Source organism: Anguilla rostrata, chromosome 10, assembly GCF_018555375.3.
Source record: "Anguilla rostrata isolate EN2019 chromosome 10, ASM1855537v3, whole genome shotgun sequence".
NCBI lineage: Eukaryota > Metazoa > Chordata > Actinopteri > Anguilliformes > Anguillidae > Anguilla > Anguilla rostrata.
This window is the reverse complement of record NC_057942.1, coordinates 26,824,879-26,839,471: the sequence shown is the minus strand read 5'-3', so window position 1 is coordinate 26,839,471 and position 14,593 is coordinate 26,824,879. Positions and strand designations below refer to the sequence as shown.

Below are 14,593 nucleotides of genomic sequence, written 5' to 3'. Positions count from 1 at the left end.
ATTGCCCCTACATACCAACAGACTCATCTCTTCCAACACCCCTGCCAACTCCCTGCATTCCTCGACAGCCAGACATCTGACTGCTCTCAATGGTTAGACATGCTCCCATTCGTTGCTAGTCCCTCACACGTGTCTTGCCATCTTTAGCCAACAAAACAGACACACAGGAGAGAGGACTGAACATCCAGAACAATGTACCATACAAAACACTGCATGCATGAAAGAGAGAAAACAGAAAAAAGAAAAAAATATATTAATAAAATTAAACTACACTAATCACTAAACGCTAATAATAATAAAGTAAATAAGAAACATTATTCAGATGGATTTGTTATAGAACATGGAATATGGTGCTGTGTGGTGAAAGCTCCTACTCTACTGTGCGTGCGTGCGTGTGTGTGTGTGTGTGTGTGTGTGTGCGTGCATGTGTGTGGTAAGAAAGAGTTGATTTTGCATGTAGCCTATATATGTGTGTGTGTGTATGAGTATGTGTGTGAGCACAAATTCTGTGGTAGATTTGAATAATTGAGTAATGGAACCCAGGTTTCATCAAAAAGAGCAGTTCGATTTTGGAGAGATGCAGTTATTATTTTCCATTGATAGGTGGTCTGTGAGTATGTTTTTCCATTGTGTCATGTTTAATTAATTCCTTGTTTTCCAGTTTAAGAGGATAGTTTTCTTGGTGATTGTTAAAATGATGAGGACAGGTTTGGTCCTCCTAACAGTGGGATTGAAACAGTGACAGAGAGTAGAATGCTACAGCTCAAAAGAAGGGACATTCTGTTTTTGACTGCCAGAAAATTTGAGTGGATTAGCATAGCTACCTGTATATTTAAAAAAACTGGCAGTAGAGGTGCCAAAAAGAAATTCCGACAAAGAACAGGGAAATACTGTACAACAGGGCAACACATATAAACTGTAGAAATATTTGAATTACCAAACATACAGCACAGCATGTAATATTATGATTAAATGTTTTTCTCCACCAGTGAAATCTTACTCAATTAACTGCAACTGAATATATCTTTTAAAAGACAGGGGTGCAGATAATCAGGGTAATAATTCCAAAAATTGCTGTAAATTAAAGATCACTTGCAATAAAAATAGAAAAATAGTTAACAAATTACTCAAACACATTCCTATTTTAATGCGTTTATTAACCCCTTTGTGCAGATGCCAAATCTGACCAATTCTTGCCCATTTAGGGGGTCCCTTAATTAAAGCTTTATTACTCCGGGTGTGAGCAGACTACCCTGGTGTCCCTTAGTATCTCCAAATCTATCCAAAATATTTAAATTGTGCATTGCTGTAAATCATAACATTATCATATATTTCACAACAAATAAACTATTTAGACTCAACTTTGCATCATTTTCAAGCGAGAATCTTTTCATTAGTATAAGGATCTAAGATTTAAGAGTCAAAACCCCTATCCAAAACTTCTCCAAAAATGAATAAAATGCTTTTTGCCCATTACAGAGCATATAAATTTGCCCCTTTATGATGGTTTAAGATGAAACATTGATATCACATTGACAACTAATGCAAAACCATTGTGACACTGTAGTACACATCTAAATATGTAATAATTCACAATTGTACATTTTTCTGTACTCTACAGTATGTAATCTTTTGTTGCATGGGAGTGGGATGACATATTACTATTATGATCACTCAAATGGAAATTTTACATCAATCTAACACATATCAACACACAGTAAATTTGAATGAGTATTTCCCATGGCATTTCCATTCCATAATAACAGCTAAGGTCCATACTATCAGCTGCTGAGCATTATTAGCAAAGGCTAGCAGTTGTCTCTGACGACCAACGCAAATAAAAAGCAATATCAAAAATATGGCACAACATAAATATTTGAAATGTTAAAAGCAGTAATATGTACATGTTCTCATATATCCTAGCTAGACTTGACTCCTGTTTTTCTGACCCACTTCCCAAAGAATTTGCCTTAGTCACACTGACAGACCGACAAAATTAACGAAATCAAAAACCGACATAAAAAACAATCACACTGCAATGATTGCCTGTGTATTACTGCGTAATGTCACAATTTAATATGCAACGCTGTGCTGAAGAAGCCATTCATGCAGCTACGCAGAGCTCTCACTCTTTTCTAATAAAATTCTAATTAAACATACTGTGTACTGTTGGAAAGCTTGTACTGTACATGGTAAAAGAGTTATCAATAAAATCAGAACAAACAGATAGGAGTTACAGCAGCGTAAAATAGAAAGGAGGTTTTGCGCATGGCCGTTGTGCATACCTACCCCCGCTTTCTATTTGCATGTTTATTTCTCAAACGGATCATTGAAGACACTAAATCTTGAAAGGGACATCTTTACGTGTAAAGCCAATGGTTAGATTTTATACTTATTCCATATGTAGTCTCAAATATTGACAGTAGGATGACATGGTATGATACCACAACAATTCCTGTTGTTTATTTCGTTATTCAGTAAGAAGCATTTTTCAGACCTGCATTGACACATCTTCGGGTTAATGGTGGCTTGGCCTAGTTGCTATGATAGAATATGTTTTTTGGTTGTGAAAGAATAAGCAGCAGTTGGTCCCTTGAAAATATTCTGTTTGTAGTCAAAATGCAAATACTTTCACACTAAAAAAGGCCAGAGACAACGCTACTGGGAGTTTAAACTTTAAAATGAAAATTCCAACACTGTAAATACAACAACTACCCTCCTCTTTCTATGACTTAATAAATATTTGAACTTCAAATTACTGCGTTTTTTTAATTCTTAAAAAATCTAATCAGGTAAAGTAATACAGGCAGTTTGTGCCATTTTATTCACAAAAATCCCCTCTAGACAATAGGCAATTGTGTGTGATGCCTGCTCGTTATGACTGAAGAAATGATTTTTAAAAAACACTACACTTTGTATTTCTTTTATTTAGTTTTTTCCCTTATATATGGAACAATAGGGTTACATATGCCTCTCCCAGCAAGGTGAGGCCAATGGGCTTAAAAGTTTTCAAATTCTGCACGATATACATCACTATGGTCAGGATCAGAGAGAAGTGTTACCGAGCAGTTCACAGGCCCTAACCTTTTGAGTATTTTGCCAGGCCCTTTCCATTTTAGAGCCAAGTTTTCCATGTACTGTAATTGGCACTAGCCTTTGACTGTGGATGGTCTCTGACCCACACCAGATCATCACAGGAAAACACAACCTCTTTACGTTTTGAGTTGTAATAGTAGGCCTGTTTGATTTGTGCTTTGTTGACATCGTGTTTGACTTGCTCCATCAGTCGCCTTTCAAGTAGGGGATATGTAGCATGTCCGGGACTGGGTGCTTTGCTGATGAGCCTCTCCAAAAGACCTTTGAGCTTGTGCCCAAGAGCAATTTAAGCTGGTGTCAAACCTGTTGACTCCTGCCATGCAGAATTGATACTGCACTGGAATTCTGGAAGCCACCTGTCCCAAGTGTTGTGCTTATCGCCTACAAAGGATACCATCATTGTCTTAAGAGTGCAATTGATCCACTCTGTAAGATTTTTTTGTGGATGGTAAATTGTTGTGAGCTTTTGAACATCGCCCCATTGTTGACAGATCTTATGCAGAAGAGCAGAGGTGAATAGAGCACCCCTATTTGAGATGAGATATGCTTGAGTTCCCCACCGGGTAAAGATTTCATCAGTGAAAATGGAGGCAATCTTGCGCGCTTTGCTTTTTTCATAGGGAAAAGCTCAACCTACTTGCTGTAATAATCAACCACTACAAGGAGATATTGATTTTGATTCCTACTTTTTGGAAAGGGCCCCATGATGTCTACACCTAGCATGCTCCCAGGCTCCTGCACAGGTGTGGACTGCAGATATTCTGACAACTTTGTAAGCTGAGGCTTGTACCTTTGGCATGTAATGCAACTCTTGATGTACTCTCCCACATCCTTTCTAACATCAGGCCAGTACGCCACCTCTAGGATAGTTCAGTAGGGTTTTCAGCCTCCCCAGGTGGCCACCTAGTGGATTATCATGAAAATACATTAGGAATTGTTGCCTCGTTCCCTGAAACGTATAACTGGAACGTACGTGCTTGTAGTCCAGCCAGAATGATCCGGAACAGATATTCGTTCTCACCTGCGTAATGGGTGTGGCCCTGTTGAACATGTCCAGCTTGTACATCTTTCACAATAGCCTGCACTTTAGCATTATTCTTTTGTGCATTGTAAACATCTGACCAGTCAACAGACTTCGGACACTTGGATCTGCTAGCTGCCTGGCTAAGACATAATGTGCCGGGAATTGTTCTTCCAACAGGACATTGTGAAAGGGTATCTGGAACAACATTGCATTGGCCTTTTCGGTATGAAACATAAAAATAAAATTTCTGCAGCCTAATTGTCCATCTCGCTAGTCTTGAATTGGGTTTGGGATGGTTAAACACCCATGCAAGTGCAGAATGATCCATCGCCTCAAACTTCCTTCCTTCTAAGAACGGTCTCTACTTTTCCACAGCCCAAACCACTGCCAAGCACTCCTGTTCTGAGTCTGAATAGTTATTTTCTGCTTTATTCAGTAGCCTAGAGGCGAATGCAGTAACCCCCACTTGACCCTCAATCTCCTGAGTAAGCACTGCACCCAGGCCGATGTCGCTGGCATCTGTCTGGACTTTGAAAGGCAGGGGCTTTAGAGAGAAAATCCTTCAAATCCTCAAAGGCTTTCTGACACTCCAAAGTCCAAGCCCACATAGTCCCTTTCTTCTTCAAGGCATTTAGAGGAGCAGAGCATCCAGCAAATCCAGGGATGAAGCGGTGATACCATCCGGCCATGCCCAGAAACCTTGGTACATCTTTCACTGATTGGGGTACTGGAAAGACAAGACAGCAACCACCTTCTTGATTTCAGTCTCAATGCCATCTGCCGACACCACATGTGCCAAAAAAGTGATGTACCTTTGGAAAAGGATGCATTTCTTCAGATTCTGTGTAGCCGACTGAAAACAGCTTGTAGGTGTGCAAGGTGTTGCTCCTCAGAGTGGGAATACACAACAATATCAATGTAGACGAAGCAGCACTTTCCTTTAATGTCATGCAGCACTACTACCATGAGGCGCTGAAATGTTGCTCCCGATTTCTTGAGAGCAAAAGGTAGTTTCAGAAACTCAAATGTCCTCTGGAGGGCAACAAAAGCGGCTTTGTAGATACTGTCAGGGTCCATGCCCACCTGACAATATCCACTCTTCATGTTGATGGTGCTAAATATGTTAGCCCCATGCAATGACTCAAGTATTTCATGGACCTGAGGTATTGGGTAAGCATCAAGTGGAGTCTTAGCATTTAAGCCTCTGTAATCTACACAATTGAAATTGAAGTCGTCGATGATTTCATTCTACTTGGATCAACAATCAATGTCAAGGGAAGTAGCAACCAAGAAATCAAAAGACGCATTGCTCTGGGAAAATCTGCCACCAAAGAACAGTCTAGAGTTTTCAGAAGTAAAGATATCACAAAGGTGCGTCTGACTCACGCCATGGTCTTTTCAATCACCTCATACGCTTGTGAAAGCTGGACATTAAAAAAAAGAAAATAGAAGAAGAATTGATGCATTCAAGTTGTGGTACTGGTGAAGAATATTGAAAATACCTTGGACTGCCAGAACAACAAATAAATCAGTTTTAGAAGAAATACGACCAAAATGTTCCTTAGAGGCAAAGATGATGCGACTTAGACTCTCATACTTTGGGCATATTGTCAGAAAAGACTGATTGCTTGAAAAGGACATCATGTTTGGTAAAGTCGAGGGCCAACGGAAAAGAGGGAAACCTTCAATGCGATGGATTGATACAATTGCCACAGCAATGGACGCAAACGTTGGAATGGTCAGGCATGTGGCGCTCTGTTACACATAGGGTTGCCCTGAGTCGTAAACGACTCGACGGCAACTAACTAACTAATCTACACAAAAACGTGTTCCTCCATTCCTCTTTGCCACTAGAACCACAGGGGCAGCCCATGGTGATGTGGAAGGTCTGATGGTGCCCTTTGCAAGCATATCTTTGATTTCAACACTCATAATATTTCGTTTCTGCAGTGAGACCCGATATGCCTTTCTCCTTACCGGGACTTCATCAGTGGTGATACAGTGGGTGACAATCTTGGTGTCTGCCTCTTGAATTTACCTTTTCTTTTGTGCTTCAGCCCCTTCACATCTGGTCTGTCTCCACTACCTCTGCCTTCTCTTCTGAAAACCCTTCGGCAGCAATGGTGAAGGGAAAGAAAGTTGAAACAGCAAGATATAGCTGGACATAGAACGAACCACTGTCTGGTGACTCCTGTTAGTAAAAGGAATAGTAAGCATACTGCAGACCTCTTGGGAGGCCACATTGGACATTCCTGAAATTTAGAACCAGGCCAGATAATGTTAAAAAATCCAACCCAATAATGGTAGGAACAGCTAAATGCTGGTCTTTCATGATGCAGATATCTAGTACCCACTGCTGCCCATGTAGACTGCATTCCAACTTGACATGTCCTATGGCTGGGTTAGCTTGTCCATTTGCTAACATAAATGAACAATCATGACATGTTTGCAACTTCTCCTGGAGCCTCTTGATTTTTTGCCACAAGGATTGTCGCACAAGGGTGTATGTGCTTCCACTGTCAAGGAGAGCAGAAATATTAACTGATCTCAGCACCACAGGGAGCATAATGGGTTTTGAAGAAACTGCGTCACCACTAACTGTAATATGCTCATATTTCCCTGCTGTTTAATTCCACCAGCTGAAGAAGAGGGAGTGAGCTTCTTTTGCTGTTCAGCTTTACTAACTTGTTATCAGCAGAACTTAGAAGCCTGCAGGTATCTCTCTACAAGTGCCCCAACTCTAACCAGCTCATCAACCGTATTTACAGATCCTCTCAGCAAGCTTGCTAATCTTGGACTGCAGTTCCTAAAAATGTGACACAATTTGTCCTTTTCTAGAATTCCCTCATGCCATCTTAGACAAAGTTCTCTCAACTAAAAAGCAAAATCTCTGATCCTCTCCTGTGGGCCTTATATTCTCTCCTGGATACGTTTCTCAGCCTCTGCCTCATAGTCTTCACATAAGAATGACCTCAGGAACACAGATTTAAATCTCTCCCAACTATGTGTCTGGCTTCGCTCTGCTTTCCACCAATCCTTCGCTGCACCTTTCAGCACTGAATTTAATGCTGGCAGAATTTCATTATCGTTAGGAATAACTGCCACCTTTCACAACCCTTGACTGAATCTCTGACAGGGTTGCAGGTGAAGTAGGAGAGGCAAATTGAACTTGAGAACCTCTAGTTCCAGTGGGGAGGGGAGTTGATGTTACTAGCTGGTGGCCTTTAAGCTCTGCTTCAAACTTAGCATCCCTCTTCTTCAAACAAGCAACCATGGACTGCTCCAAGTCTTTAAGAGAGGACTCAAACCTCCGCCCTAATTTTGAACATTCTCTCTCAAAATAACATTTCAGCATTCCTTCCTGTTTTTTGACATTTGTATCAATATTCAACCTCTTTGTAAACATCTGCCAATGAAGCTTGAACATCTCACTCTAAAGCAGCAACTTTACTCTGCACATCCTCTTCAACCTTGTTTGTGACCGCTTGAAGACCCCTTTCTCACTCCAGCACTCTAGAGTTTAGTTTATCATAACGCTCATACAGTGCTGCTATTCATTGTCCACTCTTCAACATGGAAAGGATTCTGACTTTCTTCTGCCTCAGTTTTGTTTCATCATCATCCTCAATTTCAGCGGACGTCTGAGGTACATTAGCTGCAATTTCTTCCAAATATAATGAACTAAAGCTTTCCATCACTTCCCTCCGGGTAACGAATGGGCCTGCTGTGAAATCTGTTGGTAGACCGTGACCATCTACATGGCCATTGATAGCTACTTTAGCTTATGAGTAAGCAATTTCAGAAAACCCAAGCAAATATGACAAGGTCCCTGTTCGGGCACCAATTCTGAAACATTTCTCTAGCTTTTTTGCAACAGTTGCTCACAGACATTTATAAAGGGAGGACTCAAATTATCATAATTAAAGTGTATTAATCCCTGGGTCTGGGTTTCTTACAACAACAAAAAACATTCAACAAACGACACCGTTATTGTTCACATCCATGCCATGCAAACCTTCCTCCTTTTAGAATTTGAGTTTCCCCAGTAAGAAAGTCCTTTAGCAAAGTCCCAGGTATATACAGTGAGCACCATAATTCAGTGGACAGTGACACATTTTTTGTTATTTTGGTTCTGTACACTAGCACTAGTTTGAAAGGATACAATGACAATGAGGTTGGAGTGCAGACTGTCAGCTTTAATTTGAGGATATTGTCATCCATATTGGATGAACCATTTAGAAATGACAGCACCTTTTGTACATGGTCCCCCCATTTTAAGGTACTACAAGTATTTGTTGAATTGGCTTCACAGATGTGTTTCGTTAGGCAGGTGTATTAATTTGTGTTGTTAGTGAATGCAGAAGAGAGCTGTTGATGTCTAGTCTTGATTCTAGTCTTTGCAATTGCAATTTGGAGATTGTTGTTGGGGTGTGACAACATGAGGAAGACAGCAGTGTCGATGCAAATTAAGCTGGCCACCATAAGGCTCAGAAATGATAATCAATCAATCAGGAACATTGCAATAACCCTGTCAACAGTTTGGTTCATCACAAGAAAAAAACAACTCAATTATATCAAAAGACCCGGTAGACCAAGGAAGACCACTGTAGTGGATGACCAGAGAATACTCTCTATGGTGAAGAAAACCCCCCTGACAACAGCCCAACAGATCAAAAACACTCTCCTGGATGCAGGTGTAGATGTGCCAAAGTGTACCATACATAGAAGACTACACCAGCAGGACTACAGAGGGTACACTACAAGATGCAAACCACTGATAAACCTGAAGAACGGAAAGGCAAGGTTACCGTTTGCTAAAAAGCACCTAAAAGGGCCCCAAGAGTTCTGGAACAAAGTCTTGTGGACAGATGAGACAAAGATTAACATGTACCAGAGTGATGGAAAGAGGAAAGTGTGGAGAAAAAAGGAAATGCCCATGATCCAAAGCATACCACCTCATCCGTGAAACATGGAGCGGGTGTTATGGCTTGGGCCTGTATGGCTGCCAGTGGAACAGGCTCACTTGTCTTCATCGATGATGTGACTGCAGACAGAAGTAGAACAATTCATTCTGAAGTCTACAGAAATATTTTATCTGCTCAGATAAAACCAAATGCCTCAACTCATTGGACGTCACTTCATCATGCAACAAGACAATGACCTGAAACATACTGCTAGAGCAACGAAGGGGTTTTTGACAGCCAAGAAGTGGAAAATCCTTGACTGGCTGAGTCAATCACTGGATCTAAATCCAATTGAACATGCATTTTACATGCTGAAGAGAAGACTGAAGGCAAAAAGTCCCCGGAACAAGCAGGAACTAAAGATGGCTGCAGTACAGGCCTGGCAAAGCATCACCAGGGAATCTGGTACCCAGCATCTGGTGATGTCTATGTGTCGCAGACTTCAAGCAGTCATTGCATGCAAAGGATATGCGACCAAATATTAAAAATGATTACTTTATTCTACATTATGTCAAACTGTCCAATATTTTTTGATGCCCGAAAATGGGGGGGGGACTATGTACAAAAGGTTCTATAATTTCTAAACGGTTCATCCGATTTGTATGAAAATACCCTCAAATTAAAGCTGACAGTCTGCACTTCAACCTCATTGTCATTGTATCCTTTCAAACTCTAAGTGCTAGAGTACAGAACCAAAATAACAAAGAATGTGTCACTGTCCAATGAATTATGGTGCTCACTGTATCTGAAATTATACAGTTGAGGCCAAATGTTTACATATACCTAAGCTAAAGACAAACTCAATTTTTTACAACTACACACATTTCATGTTACCATACATTTCCTGTGTCAAGTCAATTAGCATATCTTCTTTATTTCCATTAGAGTTAATTTGATAATAATCGCTAAGAGACTAAGATTTTGTGTACTATATCAGATTTTCAGTGGGTCAAAGGTTTACATACACTTTGTTAGTATTTGGTGGCATTGCCTTTTAATTGCTTAACTTGAATCAAATGCTTGGGGTATCCTTCCTCAAGCTTCACACAATAATCTTTGCCCATCGCATTCACTTACATTACAGGCATTTGGCAGATGCTCTTATCCAGAGCAACGTACAACAAAGTGTATAACCATAACCAGGAATGAGTGTGTCAAAAACCCTAGAGAGAAGTACTGTTCCATGTGCACTTACGCATTCAGTCTGTGGTAGCAGTAAAAGACACTGCACCTGGCAAAAACATTGGCCTTCTAGCGTTTTTCTGTTAGTCAGATTTGTGTGTTGTCAGATGACCACCCCCAATCATTTTCATAAATTGGAAATTGTGACATTATGTTCTGCCTACTTACTGCCTAATTGACATTAACCTCTACTTAATATTTTCTGTCAGGCAAAATGAACCTGAGATTTAAATTGAATTAAGTTATATTGTCACGGATTGGCGAGGGAATGGACCCAAATGCAGAGTTAAAAAAAAAACCCAAGAACTCCAAAAGGGAAATTCACAGACTTTAATTACAAAAACTCAAGAACAAACGCAGATAACCAAAAAATGCCCACAGGGCAAATCCCAAAAACAGAAAATCCAAAAAAATCACAAGAAGCCAAACAGGCAAGGCAGAAACAGGCGGACAAAAACAGGTACGGGGAAACACGGGCAAACTCTCAGGGAAAACAGAGGCAGGAACACAGGCAGACACTCGGTGAGAAACACACACAGAAACACAAGGAACCAGCACCCGAGTCAGGGAAGAAGAGAACTTAAATAGACAAGACCCTAACGAGACACAGGAGGGCACAATGCACAATCAGACCACAGAGGGAAGGGATAACTAGACATAACTGAAATACAATAATAGAATAATTGGAACCAATAATACAATTAAACAGGGAAAAGGAACAGAACTACCGCCATCTGGCGGCCCAAAAAGGAAGACCGAAAACAGGACCAGAACCCTGACATATATAGCCTAAACCTGGATGCCTACCTCCATGCTAGGTGAAAACTTTCCTCTTTGCTTATATGAATAAATGTTTAGATTCTATCTACATGTTTCTGGTGAATTATGCCTTTGGTCACAATAAACATTCCTCTTTTTCTCCACCAATTATAAATGCTCTTTTTTTAGCATTTTTTTAATGGTAGGTAATGCATTTTTGTGTGTTCCGTGTTAGTTTTTTTAGAGTGCACAATTGTACATTACAAAGAAATTGGCTCTCAATTCAGAATATTTTTGGCATTACAGGTATGCCATCCACCAAATTTGAGGTGGATGGGGCATATCCTATACTTATACTTAGCAACAGATTCACAAATGAATTGTGTTTCATTTTCAACCGATACAAACTACCAGCACAAAAAACATAACATGGAATACACAAAGCACTCATTGATCCGTCACAATTAATGGTCAGGCTCTGCTCAATTACTGACCACTCAATTCCTCCAAACCACAAATATCAATTAAAAATCAATGTTTTAGACCGCTTACTGAAATAAATGACAGTGCATTGTTAAGTCTCATCTTTTTACATTTGCTCACATTCTCTGTGTAATCCAGTGGCAAAAATACAGCCTATATCATTTGAGAAATTAAAGCTGTATAAACTTTTAAAAAGGCAACGAAGGTAACTCTATTGTCTCACTATATCACTATTGAAACACAAACATAATAAAATATCACCTGTATCCCTTCATCTTCTGTTTCTGACTTCATTCTGTGCTCTACTCTGGAGGTACAGCTAGGTTTAATTTCTGTCTACCATTGAGGATCATCACAGAAAAAATTAGTTTGAATATGACAATGTTAAACTAAAAACAGTACCTTAACCCTTTCAGCCACGTCAGCCTGTATTTAGGAGTGGGTTTATTTGTATTCGTTCTGTTTTTTTTACAGGGAATTTTGGTGACACGATACAATGCACCATTTGAAAGTGTTAAAACTCACAGTTCTAGCTCCATAAATCAGTGGTTCTCAAACTCGGTCCTGGAGGACCACTGTGTTTGCTGGTTTTCATTCCAACCTCAACTGCAATCCCAGAGTTTTAACAAGCTGTTAATTTTTTCTTAATGAGCTGGGGTCCCCAGCCTTATCCAGAAAGGGCCGGTGTGGATGCAGGCTTTTGCTCCAACTAAGCAGCAACACACCTGATTCTACTAGTCATTCAGAGTCATTGCTAAGCACCTTGATTAGTAGAATCAGGTGTGTGCACCCACACTCCCAGGACCAAGTTTGAGAACCACTGCTATAAATTATTTCATGATGACAATGTTTTAGTGACCACAGTTCCTTATTTTGTAACATGTTGGGTGGCCAAACAAGCTTGGGGGTCCTCTCCTTCTATGCTTTTTGGAAATACACAGACGACACAAATTAGGGTAAATTTGATCTCATAAAAGAACATGTTTTCAATGCACAAAAATGGCAAGTTACACATACAAAGCACTGTCTATAACTCATTCATTCAAACTGGCTAAATCTAGGCCTGCCATTAAAACCAAAATTAAAGAATCTGTATTCCAAAGCAATGCTACCCAATGTTTTATAAATTGTTTGAATGATTGTATGTTTCTCGGTATAAATGTCTGTTCGTAAATGTGAATGTTACGTGCTGCGAGGGAAATGTCCTCATGGGGATAATGAAGCATTCTATGTATGTATGTACAATATTTATTTTACATGCAATATTTATCGTAAGTGGCAAATAACAAGAACTTGTACATTCAGTAAAATTAACTTGACAACCAAGTATAAACATGTTTTCTGGAGGAATATGCTTTCTGTAGGTATTCACCAGCAGTTTTGTACATTCATTTAAATGTCTTGCATGAGGCAATTTGAGGTATTTTACACTTTGTGACAAAAAGTGTGAATGATATTGTAAGGTGGTAAGATTAAAAAACAAAAGGCCAAGTGATTTGAAACAATTTAGAAAACATTGGGTAGCATTGCTTTGGAATACAGCTTCTTTAATTTAGATTTTAATTTGAATAAGTGATACGTGTGTTTTTGACACTTTTAGCTGTCAACGAGCTGTTTACCAGCTGAACTTAACTGAACATTCTAATGGTGATGTAGCAATCACTACTGATAATTGAAAACAAATGAGATCCAGAACACTGACTGGGAATTTTGAAAAAACATTACAAAAACCTATTCTTCAAACAGTTAAACCATTTTGGAATATCAACTGGTATTAGATGGAATTTTCAGCAGGGTTTTCCCACCATATTCCTGTCACACCATGTGAAATGATTCAGCAGTCCTACCGAGACTGACTGAAGCGAAGTGGCTGCTGGTGTGACGCTTGGTCAAAAAGTGTATCGACGAAAGACGTATATCCCAACTCTTCCTGAGCCTGCGTGCATTTTGCTCTGCATCAGGCTACACGCGACATCATAATCTCTAATAGATACTACACCAAGTGTAGTATCTTTGTTTCATGTCTTTGATAAAGAATATCTGAGTTGGAAGGGATAGTCATTGACCATTGAAAAGAAGATAGAGATAAAAATTAGAAAGATCAACGACTTTGTGCGCATAGCCTATCAGACATTTAAACCTGTAAAGCTCCCCCCACAATCCCCGCCAACGCCACTGGAGAGAATCCGAACACATGACGTCGTAATCTTAACCGAAATGTTCCAAACATTGGCCATTATTTGGATTAGTCATTTAAATTTTCCAGTTCAAATAGCTAAACATGATTTTCCCTATTATGTTCTAATGGAGAGAACTAGGGAGACAGGTCCCCCAAAAAGTAGAACAAAACTTACCCAAACAATTAAGAGAGAATATGAAGATGCTTAATATGAGAAGCGCAGTCTTCATTGTTGCATCTGCGATTGAAAACGCGTCTCTAGTTGTCGCAAAGGTTTCACTTCACTTTACAGTATAACCTACAATGTAATCAAGTGCTTTCTTGAAGTGCTTTCTATCAAAAATATCTGCCAACCGGCGTTATTCTTTCCACATTCCGCAGCGCTCACCAAAGAAAATCGAAGGGTTAGTTCAGGCAAAAAAGGTGTTTTTGAAGTGAAGAGAATCGTGCGAGTGCGTGCATATGGAAAAAATGTTCCCACATCTGTCACGGAGATTCCCCTCCTGATGGTTACACTGTTTTGCAATGTGAAACCAGGGAAATAACTTGCGACTGCACCCACTTTTGTCATTGCACTTAATTACGCAGGTTGCCAAATAGCCACGATAACAGACGTTTTCTCAGGCTGCAAGCATAGCTTTGGAATGCTTTCTTGTGTGAGCCAAGTACTTGTGATCCGGATTTATTTACAATGTCGCTGGAATGTTGCGATTTTGGCGTATTATAAGAAATGTTGTTACACCTTCTTTATTCACCACAGCTTTGCTATAAATGTGTAGGATACATTGTGGTAACACACTTTCAAAAGCTGTATAATATATTTATGAAAATAGATATGTTATTTACTACCTTTTTTTTAATGCAGGCTAAATTGATTATCTCGAGTTATGAAAGGTGCTGAATGAC

General features: G+C 39.7%; 1 protein-coding gene across 5 annotated transcripts in view; it reads right to left on the bottom strand.

Annotated features, from left to right (window-relative positions):
- The window catches only part of sxph (saxiphilin), a 66,626-nt gene extending 52,364 nt beyond the window's left edge, over positions 1-14,262 (bottom strand). For 3 of the 5 annotated variants that reach the window (XM_064296281.1, XM_064296283.1, XM_064296282.1), the window contains exon 1: positions 16-135. In XM_064296281.1, coding sequence (XP_064152351.1) covers positions 16-109 — 94 coding nt within the window. In that variant the 5' untranslated portion in view covers positions 110-135. Of the gene's footprint in view, positions 1-15; positions 136-6,158; positions 6,230-9,075; positions 9,165-12,033; positions 12,165-13,862 lie in introns of those variants that run through there. The other 2 variants (XM_064296284.1, XM_064296285.1) reach the window with 2 other exon arrangements.
- Positions 14,263-14,593: the final 331 nt, after the last annotated feature.